The following is a 15305-nucleotide window of genomic DNA, read 5'->3' as shown; positions in this document are numbered from 1 at the left end:
ACGGCAGGGCGAGGGTTGCTGTCGTCGGAATGCTGGTCGAGATCCTGAGTTCCCATTAATCGAGAAGCGTAGCTCACAAATTTGGAGCGTCGGCCAATCCTAACGCCGTTCCCGGCTCTACCTTGCGGCCCCACTTAACCAATGTGCGAAATAATAGTTCGCAAAGCTATTTGGTCAATTTGCAGCTCTTTATAACCAGCACCGATACTTTGTTTTCCCCCCTGCCAGCGACCTTGCGCTCTTCAATGGAACGGTGATACACTGGACCGCAATGCCCGACAGCCCATGCGAATACTAAGCCGGATTGACGGGTCTGTCTGCGGCGCGATCCTCTCGACTCCACATCCCGCGACCAGAGGTGCAGTTTCCTCTCGGGTGAAGCTTCGAACAAACAGATCTCCGGGGGCGCCGGTCACCCAATTTCGACGAGACCATACACGATGTCCTCGACGGCCAGTTATCCAATGTTCACAGACGGCCTCGTGGCTGCTGTTGACCTTTCTGCCGGCGCCCTCGAGCCGCCCCCGTTCTTCAACGTACTCGAACCTACATTGCCGCGAACGCGTCCGGTGGCATAGTCAATTTACCGCCGCCACAGCTGCTTTTGATCCTCAGTCTGAAAAATTGGCCTTCCAGAAAAGGAAAAGACAGCTTCTTTCATTCATGGATCACCGAGACGTTGGGACTGTAAATGAGCATCTAGAGCTTGTTGATGATCCTTTTCTCAACAGGTATGCCCAGCCGGAACACGCAAAACTTATGATCTCGGACAAAGACGACGATGCGCGGTGCTTGCCACCGAATGAATATCTTGGCGACAAAACCACTGCGCAAATTGCACATTCGTTGGGAATTATCCTCAACCGCAGGCTGAGAAATAAGAAAGGCAGCGTGAACGAAATATACGAAACGTACACCGCATTGCCTGAGCCCCGGATGATATACTTGAATAAACGGTACCGCCACCGTTTACTCAAGGTATGCGGCAGAGAGTCAAGAAAGGGAATCAAAGAAATGCTGCGATACTTCTCGCTCATAGAGGATCTCAAGGACTGCGGCATAAGCATCCGGCGCAACGAATGGAATTATGCTCTCGCTGCTGCCACCAAATTTGTTGGTAAAACCACCGAGGCGGAGGCAGAGTTTGCTCTTCAGCTGTGGAAGGAAATGGAGGTCCACAAGCGCGCCACGCCCAACTCCGTCACGTTTAACATTCTCTTCGATGCTGCGTCAAAGTCCGGCAATTACACATTGGCCGATATGCTGTACAAGGAGATGAAGGCACGAGGCATCCCGTTCAACCGATACCATTACGTGAGCCTCATTCATTTTTTCGGGCTCCAGGAGGATGCCGACGGCGTCCGGGCGGTCTACAAGGAGATGGTGCAAGCTGGAGAAACGGTCGACACGGTGGTGTTGAATTGCATCATCTTCGGCTTTCTTAGATGTGGCGAAGACAAGGCGGTGCTGCGGGTTTACGAATACATGAAAGAGACTCGCTCGAAACATGTCTTTGAAAAGCCAAGCACGACAGAAGTCGACGTTCAGCGCCAGCAGCAAATCGCAGACGTCACACCTGATTTCCGGACATTTCGCATCCTCATCAATTACTTCGGCGCCCAGAGAGGCGACCTTGCCCAGGTCGCCATCTTTCTCAATGAGATGAAGGCGTTCAACATACCGATGCATGGTAGCATCTTCTTGGCCCTTTTCCAAGGGTTCATGCGGTATGGAAACGTTATATTCACCGAGTGGACACCCGCCCGGTTAGAGAACATTCTGTCTGCACTGCTGCAGGCGCTTGATAACCAAGTCCAGGGTCTCTATCTTGATACCTGGCTCATGATGTGGGCGCTCCGGGCTTTCATGAAATGTACAAACAAGGAAAGAACAATGGAAGTGTACGAAGAGTTTGGGAAGCGGTGGAATCTGGCGACCGACAAGGTGGATCACATGGAGAGTTATGTGGCGAGGCTTTTTGACGACAAGGACCCGACGCCCTCCCTGAAGGACATGCCCCAGGCGGTCAGACAGCGACAGCCTGTGTAAGATACTCATAGACAATGATACCAATAATCTCGCCCGCTGTAGCCTGCGCTCCAGAGCACACTGGCGGTCTATTCACCCCATACCATAGTACATGCCGCACGCGGCTGTCTCGCACGTTTATTTGGCAAATTGGGGTAGCGAAGGCCCCAATTAACGACGAGATGCTGCAAGTTCGTGAAGCGTAGGACTCGGTAGGTAATCGCTGAGGACGAAAAGTCTCTATTTCTGGTTATGTACATAGTCGTCCTCCGCCCCAACGTCCCAATCTATGCTGTACACTTGCAATCGACTCAAGGAAACAAGTATGTGGCCGCTTAAACCTTGGGCTTGTTGCTTTGCCAGACTGAAAAGCTCGTCAGTATACTCGAGTTCGGAGCAATGGGGGGGGAAAGCACGCACCGGCGATGCCGAAGGGGGTGAAAAAGCCAACGGCAGAGTAGGTCCAGAAACCGGCGCCGAACCACTTGGACTTGGGGTTGAAGGGGATGTTGGAGTAGGGACCCTCGGGGTAGTGGTAGGGCGAGGACATCTGGGCGCGGGTGGTCTGGAAGCCGCGGCGGGCGACAACGGTGCGAGTCTGGGGGACCGCGCGGGCGGCGGCACGAGCGAGCATCTACAGAGGGCCGGTCAGCATCAATTGGGCGGGCAGCGGGGTTCGGCAGGTTGGACGTACTTTGGCGGCGGGTTTTGAGGCGATCGCGAGGCGCAATGAGGGCAGGGGGTGATGTAGTTGTGGTGTTGAAGTCATACAAATGTGGTCTGAGGGCGTGATTCGGCGAAGCTCCAAAGAATCTCCAAGTCTCGACATATTACGTAATTACACGTGACACTGAGACCGAATGGCCCAGTCCCGCACCTGGGATTTCGAAGTCTGCATCCGGCGTGACCGCCTTCCCTGCCTGGTGCGCTGGCTCCAGTCTTCCATCGTCCACTCCTTGGAATTTTTTTTTCTGCCTTTTCCTGTCTTTGCTCACCCGCCAACTTTTCCCCGGAGCGTCTGGAGTGGGAATCGCGACCGCCGCACATCGCTGGGACCAGTCAAAATTGACGAAGCCCCCGTCACGTCTCAACAGCACGAGTTCGCAGAGGCGGTTCCCTGCTGCCCGATCCCCTTTGATCGTCTACAGTCGTGCCTATTTATTACAAGGCGGTTTACTTCCATTAACTACGGTTTCTCTATCTGCAATCCCCTTCAAATACCAATAGGACAGAACCTTTGCTGCCACCGCAGTTTCTTTTGTCTCCTCGGCTTGGCAACAAGCAGTCGCCTACCATGGACGAGCTTTTCGACGTCTTCGATGCCAAACCCGACGCGGAGCAGCCCGAGTCGCATAGCGAGCCTGAAACCGCTGAGCCTTCTAAGAAGTCGCGTAAGAGGGAAAAGAAGAGCAACAAGCGCAAGGCCGACGGCGCAATCAAGAATGGCGTGGTCGTCAAGCAAGATGATGCTGAGATGGCCGACGCCGATGAGGTCTCTAAGGACGGCCACGGTGGGGAGCAAGCCGAAGACGCCCGTTCGACCTCTGAGGAGCAGGAGGAGAGCCACAAGCGACGGAAGAAGGAAGACGAAGCCCAGCCTGTCTTGACAGATACCTTCCAGACTGCCCAGTCGAGAGAGGTCGCCAGTGCCGCCATTTTCACCCAGGCACAGGATGAGGCCCTTGTTTTGTCCCACAACATCCAGCATCAGGTTGCCCTGCCCCCTGACCTGGATTATGAATACGTCCCGCTGTCCGAGCATAAGCCGCCCGCCGAGCCCGCGCGCAAGTACAACTTCAAGCTGGACCCTTTCCAGAGTTTGTCGGTCGCCTCCATCGAGAGAGAGGAGAGCGTGCTGGTTTCTGCCCATACCTCTGCTGGAAAAACCGTCGTTGCCGAGTACGCCATTGCCCAATGCTTGAAGCGCAACCAGAGAGTCATCTACACCAGTCCCATCAAGGCTCTTTCCAACCAGAAATACCGAGATTTCGAAGCACTGTTCGGCGACGTCGGCCTCATGACTGGTGACGTCACCATCAACCCTACTGCAAGTTGCCTGGTCATGACCACCGAAATTCTGCGATCCATGTTGTACCGCGGCTCCGAGATCATGCGCGAGGTTGCCTGGGTTGTCTTCGACGAGATTCACTACATGCGCGACAAGACCAGAGGTGTGGTTTGGGAAGAGACCATCATCCTGCTTCCCGATAAGGTTCGATATGTTTTCCTGTCTGCCACCATTCCGAACGCCTTCCAGTTCGCCGAATGGATCGCCAAAATCCACCATCAGGCGTGTCACGTTGTCTACACCGACTTCCGACCCACGCCCCTCCAGAATTATTTCTTCCCTGCCGGTGGCAATGGTATCTTTTTGGTTGTGGACGAGAAGGGCGTCTTCAGAGAGGGTAACTTCCAAAAGACTATGTCCCTGATCGAGCAGGGCAAGGGACAAGACCCCAATAATGCCGGCGCAAGCTGGAAGGGCAAAGGGGCCAAGAAGCAGACCCAGAAGGGTGGAGCAGCGGCTGACATGAAAGCCGACATATCCAAGATTGTCCGCATGATTATGCAGAAAAGCTTCCATCCCGTCATCATCTTCAACTTCAGCAAGAAGGAGGTCGAGAACCTGGCTCTACAGATCTCTCACTTCCAGTTCAACAATGACTCGGAGCAGGCCATGGTCAAGACCGTCTTCAACAACGCCATCCAGAGCTTGTCCGAAGCCGACCGCGAGCTGCCTCAGATCCAGAACCTGCTCCCTCTTTTGCAAAAGGGTATTGGTGTGCATCACTCTGGCCTTCTGCCTATTTTGAAGGAGACCATTGAGATCCTCTTCCAAGAGTCTCTCATCAAGGTGCTCGTTGCGACTGAGACCTTCTCCATTGGTCTTAACATGCCTGCCAAGACCGTTGTCTTTACCCAGGTTACAAAGTGGGACGGTACTCAGCGGAGACCTCTCACACCCTCCGAGTACATCCAGATGTCTGGGCGTGCTGGTCGTAGAGGCTTGGACTCTCGCGGTATTGTCATCATGATGATAGACGACAAGATGGAGCCCGATACTGCGCGCGCTATTGTTGTCGGCGAGCAAGATCGCCTCAACTCCGCCTTCTACCTCGGCTACAACATGATCCTGAACCTGCTCCGAATCGAGGCCATTTCCCCCGAGTTTATGCTTGAGCGCTGCTTCCATCAGTTCCAAACTGGCGCCAGCGTCCCGACCCTGGAGCGCGATCTCATGGCACTCCAGCAAGAGAGGGACAGCATGTCGATCGCTGATGAGGCCACCGTCAAGGATTACTACAACCTGCGCAACCAGCTGGAGCAGTATACCAGCGATATGCGTGCTGTTATTCAACATCCTGAGCACTGCATTGACTTCATGCAGCCTGGTCGTCTGGTTCGCATTCATGATCCCAAGAAGACCAACAATACCATCGGAGGTACCGACTTCGGCTGGGGTGTTGTTACAAACCTAGTCCGACGCCAACAACGCAAGCCCACAGAGCCCGAATATCCTCCTCAAGAGTCCTGCGTCATTGATGTCATGATGGTCGTGGACCGCAATAGCGCCCCTATCGCTGAAGGTGCCAAGCTGATTTCCGGAGACCTCCCTTCAGGGCTGGTTCCTTATCCCAAGCCCGAACAACCTGGCAACGGGGCTCGCTTCGAGATTGTGCCCTGTCTCTTGACTTGCGTCAAGGCCATCAGTCAAATCAGGGTCTTCATGCCAAAGGACTGCAAGTCACAGGCGGCTCTCGAGGAAGTCGGCAATTCTCTCCGAGAGGTTCACCGACGCTTCCCTGATGGCCTTCCCATCTTGGACCCCGTCGAAAACATGGGCATCAACGACGATTCGTTCAAGGCCCTGATGAGGAAGATTGAGATGTTAGAGGCACGTCTTCTCACCAACCCTCTCCACGGGTCACCGATGCTTCCCCAACTTTACCTTCAGTACCGCGCCAAGGAAAAGTTGGGTGAACAGATCAAGGCCAAGAAGAAGGAGATTGCGAGACTCCACAGCATTGCTCAAATGGACGAGCTCAAGGCTCGCAAGCGTGTTCTGCGTCGTCTTGGGTTCCTCAACGAGTCCGAGGTTGTCGAGCTCAAGGCTCGTGTCGCCTGCGAAATCTCATCTACCGAGGGCCACGAGCTTGTCCTTGCCGAGCTTTTGTTTGACCGCTTCTTCAACGAGCTGTCTCCCGAGCTCATCGCAGCGACGCTCAGCTGTTTCGTCCTGGACGAGAAGCTCGAGACGGCCAATCTGCGCGAGGAGCTGGCGAAGCCCTTCCGCGAAGTCCAGGCAAAAGCAAAGCAAGTTGCCAAGGTCAGTCGCGAGAGCAAGCTTGAGCTTAACGAAGAGGAATATTTGGCAGGCTTCAAGTGGCAGTTGATGGAGACTGTCTACTCCTGGGCTCAGGGTAAACCCTTTGCAGAGATCTGGTAAGTTTTCAACAAGTGTTGTTGTTTGTATTGCCTTTCACTAACACGACGCAGCAAAATGACAAACGCTTATGAGGGTTCTTTGATCCGTCTTTTCCGCCGCCTCGAAGAGCTCCTGCGCCAGATGGGCCAGGGTGCCAAGGTCATGGGCAGCGACGAGCTGACTCAGAAGTTCGAGGACAGTCTCGCCAAGATTCGCCGTGACATTGTTGCGGCCCAGAGTTTGTACCTCTGATAAAGGAAAGAAAAAGACAACAAGGTTCGTTCTGGCCACCACCCACTAGTTACCCCTCGTTTGATCCCCGCCTACTCCCCGCCTTCTTGTTTCTTCATTTTTTTCATGTAGCCCTAGGGACACACAGGCGTTGAAGGTTTTTAGGGAGGTTTTATACCATGTAGAATCTTTGTGTGTGCGGATTGGGAGTTGCCAGGGGCCGGCCAAAAGTCCCTTCTCCATGTGGCCACCAATGAAGCAGATAATGGCCCTTTTTGCTGTCTCTCTACCTGCGTGATCCATGTCCGACCTGCCGTTCCTGCTCTGCTACTTCTGCTCTTGATGGTTGGTATCATTGGAAAAAATAACAGCCATGTAAACACCATAACGATGACTGCCTGCCTACCCACCCGCTGATCCTATTCTACCGGTCGCCCGAAAATGCCCTGATAACGCCAATGATGATGCTCAATGTCACGCCGAACCCAATGAAATCCTGCCACCGGCCAGACAGCATGTTCTCCTCCCGCGACAGCCAGCCCAGGCACCCCAGCGGCCAGAAGAAGCCGACAATTAGGCCCTCGATCAGGACGTCCAGTATCCCGCTCATGACTCCGAAGGCGTCGTCGCCTCCGCCGCCGCCCTCGCCACCCGTGCCCGCGGTGGCGCCGGGTAGGGCGCCGGCGGCGTTGGTGTCTATCCACGAGTCCTCGAGCGAGCGCATCGTGTCCGGACTCGGCATCGTGTCGGGGGTGTACTGCGTCGCGCGGATCTCGCGGAACTGCAGGCGCAGCTGGTTCACCTCGGCGGCCGTGAAGCCGGCGTTGAGGAGCCTATCGAAGCCGCGCGGCGTGGGACGCGACGGCGGTGGCTGGTGGTTCGATCCATGTTGGCCGGCGGCCCCGAGGCGCGCGCCTGAGGAAGACAGGCTGCCGCGGCGGTCGGAAGGGGCGCGGAGGGCGGCCTCGGCTTCGGCGGCGAGCTCGGCGTCGGTGAGGCTGTCGCCGATGCTGCAGTTCACATAGACCCTCTGCGGGGCGGGGTCGTTGGCCTTGGCCTTGCCTTTTCCCTTTGGGTCGTCGGGGCCCGCGCCGGACGTGGACGGGGTGGACGGTTGCGAGGCGGACGGCGGTGGTGGTGGTGGCGGCGGCGGGAGGGGTCGGATGACGGCGCTGAGGGCGGAGGCGTCGGACAGGATCTTGCCTTGGTGGATGAAGCGTAGGCGGCGCTGGGAGTCGGGCTGGCCGAGGCGGCCGCGGATGAGGTGCTTGAGGGCGGCGACGGTGGTCTGCGAGGGGGAGGGGATGTCGAGGTCGAGGTCCGGGAGGGAGGTCGTGAACCGGATTCGAAGGAGGAGGGGGGGTGACCAGGGGCGTGGGGCCGTCATCCTGGAGGCATTGTATTCGTGCGAAGCTCTGTTTGGGGATTTTAGGTATCGGACTGTTCGGATTATTCGAACTGGATGGACGTGGGAGCTTGAAACTGCTTATGCTGGAAGAGATGCTAGACCGGGGGACAGATGACAATCCCCCAAGGCACCTTGAGTGGAGCTTATCGTTATCGGCTTCTCGGATACGGATGCATTCAGAGAATGCCTGCCGCATTACGCATTATGCGCATATACTCGTCCTTTGCATATATCTTCTTCTATCAGGTTTCTTCCCACTGCAATACTGCGACCTGTATTTGACATTACAATCTGTTTTTCATTACCCTGCGTACTGGGATTAGCTGGTCGGGCTATAGCAGATGGCATGCATATACCTAGGGATTAAATTCATTTGCCAAGTCAGGACGAACCACCAACCGGGCACAGAACGCTTCAAGTGTTAGAAAATGCAGGCAGAGGCCTGGCATACTCTGTATGTCGATTGACTTTACTCACAGACTGCTTATATACTAAGTAGATGATTGATAAGTGGTATAGCGACTCTTGTAGTTCAGAGAGTGGTATACCGTATACATACAATATTTCCCACGTAAGTCCTATATGAATAGAAGTATAGCTACTACGTATCACAATTTTCATAGCCATACCTGTATGAGAACACTCCATAACTCGTGCAAGTGTGTGCAGCTTACGTTTCCTGCCTAGGAAAGTGGCACAGACAGTGAGTGAATGACTGGTCGCACCCTTTCACCATTCAAGGCCTCCTGGAAGCCATACTCTGGGAAAAGAATAACCTGATGGATCGATACCTCGCGATTGCAAGAAGTCAAGAGAAGCAAGCAGTCACATACATGAAGTCTGTATGGTGCGAATACGAGGACTGATAGATAGATGGTTGCAATCATAATCTCTCCTAATGTTCCTCTCCCAGCAAGCGCGTCCGCTCTCTGGAGTTCTCGCGAGGATCCATCAAAGCATATCTTCGTTTTTACTCAAGCAAATTATCATGTCTTATTTGCCAAGCCAAGCCAAAGATACTCCCTCACGGCTTGAAAAGCGTATTTCATCCCAGCAAAATAATATTGCTATTTGAAAAATTAAAAAGGGGTCCATTCTCAAAACATGATCAGTGGGAGGCTTGAACTCCCGGCCTTGGCATTACTCAACATATCAGATGACATATTAGTACCACGCTCTAACCAACTGAGCTAACCGACCAGTGTATTTGTGTCGATAGCGAAATGAATATTGTGTATATCGGGTTAGTGGAGTTTGGAGTCAGGGCCATCCTGTGCTGGTCGTAATAATGCCTCGGCGAAAGCCCCGAGGGGGAGAAAAGGATAAGCGTGCCCTTTACTCTTTTGAGGGTCGTCATTTAGTGTACCGTGTAGACGGATGTGTTACGATAGCTCCCACATGGCGGGCTGGGCCGCCCCATCCATTGCAAGGTTCCAGTCGCTCCCCGCATTGGACCAAAGTTCCGTACAATGGTGCCACCTTCCAAGGGCTGGCACCCTTTGCATTAGTTTCCTGGTGGATGAGACAACTGTATCTACCGTAGTCTCGTGGAGGGAGCTTCAGCCAAGCGGTGGAAAAGTGCGTATTCCCTAACGCATAACTCTCCAAAATCTAATACCTCACCCAGGCGGACCATTCTGAAGCCCAGTGCGGTCGATATCGATGGATAAAGAACCTCATCCTACCCCGGCGTCCAGTTTTGATTTGAGAAACCGTAAGTCACAGTGTCGCCATCGAGTCCAAAATGGCATCGAATAGCATGCAACGGCATGCCTACCAAAGTAGAGTAGAGCACCCCCACCCCAAGTTTAATGTTTGGCTATTGTCTGAGGCCAAGTTGCCAAACGCGTAGCCCCGCCTCGAACTCGCAAGTTCTGAGATAAAAGTTCAATAGTGCGCGGCTGGTGAGGTGAAGGAACAGTCAAGCGAACTCTACTGTCTACTGTGTATCAGACGGTCCAGGGTTGTTGGCGATAGAAGTTGGAGACGGACGGGCCCTAACCAAGGATGTTAGTCAGCCGATATAGGTACTGCCTTGTATTGCTCCGGTCGAGGCCCGTCCCCCTCACCTCCCCCGGGCACTATCTCCTGAAGTCCATGCCGTTGCCCCATTGTACAAAGTACAGATCGCTGTCATTATCCAGTTCCAGCCCCTGTTATCTCCCCTTGTTCTCTTTTGCCCATCCGAGTTGACCTTCACCGCAAGTTTTCTCTATTTGTGATGCCACGCAGAAAGGACCCGTCCAAGCAGGTTTCTCGCCGGAGCCATCGCGGCTGCCACCGCTGCCGCCTGCACAAGATCCGGTGCGACGAGGTCAAACCTCACTGTGGGCCGTGTACCTCCCGTGGCTATCCCGACTGTGTTTATGCCCAGATTCTGAAGTGAGAGACTGACTACGTTGGCCGAGCCTTTGGCAGGGCCGGCGTGTGGTCGAAATCCAGAGCCTCTGGCGCTAATAACAAAAAAACTGCCAACTCAACGCCAACGACGACCCTGAACAACTACTGGAGTGTGCCTACACACGTCTATTCGTTCGGCTTCATGAACACCTTCATCGGCGACTTTGCAAAGGGGAGTATTCCTCGTCATCGAACGATGACGTCTCCAGCGATGACCAGAAATCGGCGGCTCTCATTCTGAGAAGGAATTTGAACTCTATGAATCGGCCGGTGACGTACATTCAACTCGGCAACCAGGCGGAATCGCAACTCCTTTCTTACTACCTAAACCGGATCTGCCCCAGACGATACCCAGCGCAACAGGCGAATCGCCGTTTTCGGCCCTCATCTTCCCGTTCGCCGTCTCATCTGCATCGCCCGCTCTCATGAACGCCTTGTTGGGTCTCTCAGCTTCTCATAGAGCGAGGACCGACAAAACGTATGAGCCCGTGGCTCTGAGCTACTCGGCAAAGGTCATCCGGTCGCTCCGCCTGACTCTCGAGAACAAGTCCTCCATAGATATAGCGGCCAACTCGGAGATCCTCGTCCTCGTGATGCTCCTCTGCCAATTGGAGATCATTGCCGAGTGCGATAAGCGCTGGGTCACGCATCTGCGGTGGGCCCGGGACCTCATCAGGTTCAGACGACAAGCCATGGGTTCGGATGTCGTGAAAATGGAGGTCAGGCAACAGAACCTTTAGACCTTAATAGATAGGTTTATTTGTATAAAGCTATTAACATATTGTTTACCTAGAGGTTAGGTATTCCCAATAGTATCTAGGATGTACTAGGCAAATTCTCTAACTTGCTGATAGGTTATTAGTAGCCCTAGATCAGCCTGCGCAGTAATCTTAGTAGCTAGGCTGACCTCCTGGGCAATTAATAGTCGCTAGAGGTCTTTAAAGGCAGCTGTCCTCTGTTAGCTACTATTTATGCGATGCTGAAGTGTTGATTGTAGTATGCCCTATTGCCTAGAAGCAACCCAGTAAGATACGCCGTCTGTAATAGCAGCAAGTATTACCTGCTGGAGCTGATCTTCAGTATAATCAACAATTGAGTATTAAAGAGTATATCCTGGAAAAATGAAGTGGTTTGATGAAGGTTGGAAAAAGTGGTGATAGTTTGAAGTTGGTGATGTGGTGATTGATGGGGTGGCTGGGCGGCATTTTTGGGTGGGCCATATCTAGGGGTGGGCTATAAGTAGGTGCTTTGACTTACTTGCTTGGCTAAGGAATAAGCCTGGGGCAGTAAAGCCGCAGCTGTTTTCTATATCATGTGTACTATATAACAAGACCCTTATTTCAGGTGCGTTACTTAGAAGAAGGCAAAGAAGATACGGAGATAAAGTGATTTTGCCTAGACCTTATTGTTGACCGTGTACCCAGGTGGTTGGCTGACACTACACTACATAGGATCATGCGTATGCTGGTTTGGAATGGGACGCTGATACCAGAGTGGCTGAGCTGAAATCACACTAGGAATGTAGATGTTGAGTCAACCAATCCATTTTGGGCTTGGTGTAGGACCCCGAGCTTCAGCTTGAGACCAAGGGACTATTATTCTCCCATCTTGCATTCTGTAGGCCACTTATGACATTTCAAGACAAAGTTGCCTGTGCCGCACGTAGTTGAGTTAGACTGACGGATATCTGATTACCTTTCTGCTCTCCACTTGAGTCAGAGGGCTGTCAGTAGCATATAATATGGACGTGGACTAGAGCTCCACGGTAGGAAGATGGAAAACCTCTAATCTCCACACCATTCTCGACGTTCCAAAGTTGTTTAGTTGCTGGACGAGCGGAATTCTTTCCATTCGGAACCCCTGAGATGCAATCGCAGCCCATTGGCCATGTTAAACGAGTCTAGATTTTACATGCGCGCCGCAGAATGATTTCCAATAAACTGAAGTAGAGCTGAGTGGAAAGGCTCCAGCCTCATCGCTCACGAAAGCGCATATAATATATATTTACCTCGACTGCCAAGTTTCGTTTCCATCAACTTCTTCTTTATTTAACATTTCTTCTCAACGCAAGGCCACACCGACCTACACCCTATCTCACTTTGAAATATGTCGATCTTTTTAATGTCGAAGCAATTGCCTCCTCTCCCCGGGAATGCCGCCGGTGCCCCGAATGGGAAATACGTCAAGTACTCGCCTTCCGAGAAATCCTTGGAAGCTTTCTCGTCAGATGTCGTGTACAATGTCTGGTTCCGCACCAAGGTTAGTCCTGTCGATATCGGCACTTGAAAAGAAGCCTGCTAATATCATTTCACCCAATAGCCACTAGACGAAGAAACCATCAATAGGATGAAGAGCATTCAGCTTACTACTGAGAGTTCTGGTCAAGGCTTTTGTAGCGACCCTGACGCCGGGTTGTGGACTTGGTTTGAGATAGCAATCATGCCTCACTGGTCGGAGACACCTCGCATTGAAAATGGCATCGTGCTCACGTGGAAAAGCCACGAGAACAGCTATGAAGACGTCGTGACAGAGGTTTGATGGAGCCCCTTTCCAATGTCATGGCTACAGTTATGCGTCCCCGGGTATGCTAGTGACTTGTGCTAACCTATTCACTTTTATCGGCTAGAAAGCTGGCAAAATATTTAACAGCTCAAACAGAGATGACGATGCCATTTTTAGGTTCCTCAAGGTAAGCAAATGCTTCTAATGATGCAATAATGTACGCTTATCTGAAGCAGCCCGGCGACACTCTAGCCGTTCGATTATGTGCTCGTTTCCCACAATGGACCTTGTACGCAAAGAGGGCCTTGCTTGTCGTGGAGTTGGGCGACGAAGGTAATATTGAGGATCAATTCCAGGTTGCTGCTACTGGCTAAAGGCAATATTCTAGAGACGAAGCCCAAGACCGACCTTGAGCAAACCGTTTCCACGCTCGGCCAAGCAGTCTCTCAAGTCAAGATTGCACAGGAAGCGATGAAAGACATCAACAAGTTAATTTTTCCCCACATCAAGGAGGGGCATTTACCTTCTCTCCCTGATACCGTCTTCCGTGCCGACGTAGTCATGGAACACAACAAGGCTGGGAGCCCACCTCAGGGGCTGCGCCCGCTCTGTGTGCTTGCTCTAGGTACGTATTTAACTTCTTGCCTTTATGGTACCTGCAAGGAGGATTCAAAGAAGCTTGTTGGTTCTGACGATGAATACTCCTACAAGATGGCGGTGGAGTCCGTGGCTTAGAAACGCTCTTGGTTCTGCAGAGCATTATGAAGAAAGCTTTTCCTGAAGGAAACGTCAAACCTTGCCAAGTGTTCGACATGATTGGTGGCACAAGCACAGGAGGGTATGTGAGATCTATCACGGTGCAACGTGGATTCAAAATGCTTACATTCTCTGCAAAAAGCTTAATCGCAATCATGCTTGGACGCCTCGAGATGGACATAGATGCGTGCATCAATGAGTACAAGGGTCTGATGAAGACGGTATTTCCCCCGCGCTTCGATGCTTCAGCCATGGGAAAATGGATCGATGTTATCCCAGCACCCAATCTTGTGAAATGGGGCGTCAAGAGTCTTTTCACGCCAATCAACAAAGTAGTTCACACTGCTGCGGATGCATACTATGGAGCCAGCCAGCTATTGACTGGGGCCAAATGGGACGACGGCAAGTTGGAGATGGTCATTAAAGAACTTATTGGCAAGCGGCTCCCCTGGTCTGAAAATGCTGCCGATATTACTCTTTTGGACTCCAAGAGAACTGATGGTTGCAAAGTGTGAGTTGCATCAGAGGCATCGAGGTTGCATTGCCTAACATCAAGTCACAGCTTTGTCACCGCAGTTGACGTGGTAGGGGGCAACAACCAACCACCGATGATACTCCGTTCATACCAGAATCCTCGTCAGATGTCCCAAATCCCCAATATCAAGATTTGGGAGGCTGCTCGCGCCACCTCCGCGGCGCCCTTCTACTTCAAACCCTTAAAAGTCAAAGTCGAGGACCAGGGCAAGGAGCACGAATACGAGTTCGTCGACGGAGGCCTACAGGCCAATAATCCTCTGGGATGGTGCGTGCCTCACTTTTCTGTCCACCTTACGATTACTCTATTAAACTGATGGCTGACTGGAACTGACCTTGGCACATTATTAGCCTGTGGAATGAAGTTCTCACCACGTATGGAATCCAGCGACAGACGGCTTGCTTCCTGAGTCTTGGCACCGGCGTCCCGCCAAGCCAGACGCTGCCCTCTCTCAACTTTGATATCAGGCATCCGCTGAAGCAACTCAAATTCATTAACGGATTGGCCGGAATCGCATGCAACACCGAATTTGTCAACACACTTTTCCAATCTCTCATTAACGCTTTCGCCCCCAATAGCGGTTACAGGAAATACTGGCGCTTCAACCCTGGGGATGGCCTAGGTCCTGAAACGAAGAAAGAAGCGGCCATCGCAATGGACGACGCTACAAAGGAGAATGAAATGACGGAAGCAGCTGTTAAATATATCAGTAGTACGAAGGGCGCGGAAATGGTGGCAGAATGTGCAGCCGCTCTTTCAAGTGTTGGTGGGCCATGGTGATAATAGTCTTTTGAGTAAGACAGGGGTGGCCCATATCAGGTGTCGAAGGCAGTTTGACCCTTTCTAGTACCTCCTTTTAAACTTTCATTATAGGTACTAGTTAGGTATAATAGCTTAGTGTCTACTAATAGACTTTAACTTTACACGGAGTATGTGTCGTGAAGCTAGAACAGCTTCGTGTGGCTGTTATCAAGTGACTCGCGCACCATGTGGCGTATCACCCGCACAGACCGCTGAGA

The 15305-nt window shown here is 52.4% G+C and overlaps 6 protein-coding genes and 1 non-coding gene across 7 annotated transcripts; 4 read left to right on the top strand and 3 right to left on the bottom strand.

Moving 5' to 3' along the window:
• Positions 1-440: 440 nt before the first annotated feature.
• LY79DRAFT_593910 (pentatricopeptide repeat domain-containing protein) lies at positions 441-2049 on the top strand (the record flags this gene model as incomplete). The annotated part of the gene is made up of 2 exons (XM_060561621.1): positions 441-536; positions 616-2049. The coding sequence occupies 2 exons, from the start codon at positions 441-443 to the stop codon at positions 2047-2049; spliced, it is 1530 nt and encodes a 509-aa protein (XP_060409047.1).
• A 314-nt stretch (positions 2050-2363) lies between these two features.
• Positions 2364-2662, bottom strand: LY79DRAFT_525699 (cytochrome-c oxidase chain VIIc; the record flags this gene model as incomplete). Its single annotated transcript, XM_060555764.1, has 2 exons — positions 2364-2392; positions 2449-2662. The coding sequence occupies 2 exons, from the start codon at positions 2660-2662 to the stop codon at positions 2364-2366; spliced, it is 243 nt and encodes an 80-aa protein (XP_060409046.1).
• A 660-nt stretch (positions 2663-3322) lies between these two features.
• LY79DRAFT_673614 (DSHCT domain-containing protein) lies at positions 3323-6706 on the top strand (the record flags this gene model as incomplete). Its single annotated transcript, XM_060564198.1, has 2 exons — positions 3323-6471; positions 6526-6706. 2 exons carry the CDS (start codon positions 3323-3325, stop codon positions 6704-6706), a joined length of 3330 nt encoding a protein of 1109 aa, XP_060409045.1.
• A 403-nt stretch (positions 6707-7109) lies between these two features.
• LY79DRAFT_653082 (DUF2407 C-terminal domain-containing protein) lies at positions 7110-8280 on the bottom strand (the record flags this gene model as incomplete). Its single annotated transcript, XM_060562590.1, has 1 exon — positions 7110-8280. Exon 1 carries the CDS (start codon positions 8070-8072, stop codon positions 7110-7112), a length of 963 nt encoding a protein of 320 aa, XP_060409044.1. The 5' UTR covers positions 8073-8280.
• A 918-nt stretch (positions 8281-9198) lies between these two features.
• Positions 9199-9293, bottom strand: LY79DRAFT_t250. The gene has a single exon. It is a non-coding gene; the product is annotated as a tRNA-Ile (tRNA).
• Positions 9294-9755: 462 nt separating this feature from the next.
• Positions 9756-12010, top strand: LY79DRAFT_583635 (fungal-specific transcription factor domain-containing protein; the record flags this gene model as incomplete). The annotated part of the gene is made up of 3 exons (XM_060560342.1): positions 9756-9807; positions 10791-11212; positions 11945-12010. The coding sequence occupies 3 exons, from the start codon at positions 9756-9758 to the stop codon at positions 12008-12010; spliced, it is 540 nt and encodes a 179-aa protein (XP_060409043.1).
• Positions 12011-12539: 529 nt separating this feature from the next.
• Positions 12540-15258, top strand: LY79DRAFT_568490 (acyl transferase/acyl hydrolase/lysophospholipase). The gene is made up of 9 exons (XM_060558971.1): positions 12540-12752; positions 12813-13025; positions 13120-13182; positions 13232-13328; positions 13384-13620; positions 13707-13833; positions 13894-14262; positions 14314-14553; positions 14637-15258. The coding sequence occupies exons 1-9, from the start codon at positions 12600-12602 to the stop codon at positions 15064-15066; spliced, it is 1929 nt and encodes a 642-aa protein (XP_060409042.1). The 5' UTR covers positions 12540-12599; the 3' UTR covers positions 15067-15258.
• Positions 15259-15305: the final 47 nt, after the last annotated feature.

This window comes from Colletotrichum navitas (genome assembly GCF_030913465.1).
Source record: "Colletotrichum navitas strain CBS 125086 chromosome Unknown LY79scaffold_92, whole genome shotgun sequence".
NCBI classification, from domain to species: Eukaryota; Fungi; Ascomycota; class Sordariomycetes; order Glomerellales; family Glomerellaceae; genus Colletotrichum; species Colletotrichum navitas.
The sequence above is the reverse complement of the archived record's forward strand: the minus strand, read 5'-3'. Positions and strand labels throughout refer to the sequence as shown.

Coding starts and splice junctions, on each gene's coding strand:
- LY79DRAFT_568490 (XM_060558971.1), top strand. CDS start 12,600: ATGTCGATCTTTTTAATGTCGAAGCAATTGCCTCCTCTCCCCGGGAAT. Junction 13,026..13,119: donor ATGAAGACGTCGTGACAGAG/GTTTGATGGAGC, acceptor TTTATCGGCTAG/AAAGCTGGCAAAATATTTAA. Junction 14,554..14,636: donor GCCAATAATCCTCTGGGATG/GTGCGTGCCTCA, acceptor GCACATTATTAG/CCTGTGGAATGAAGTTCTCA.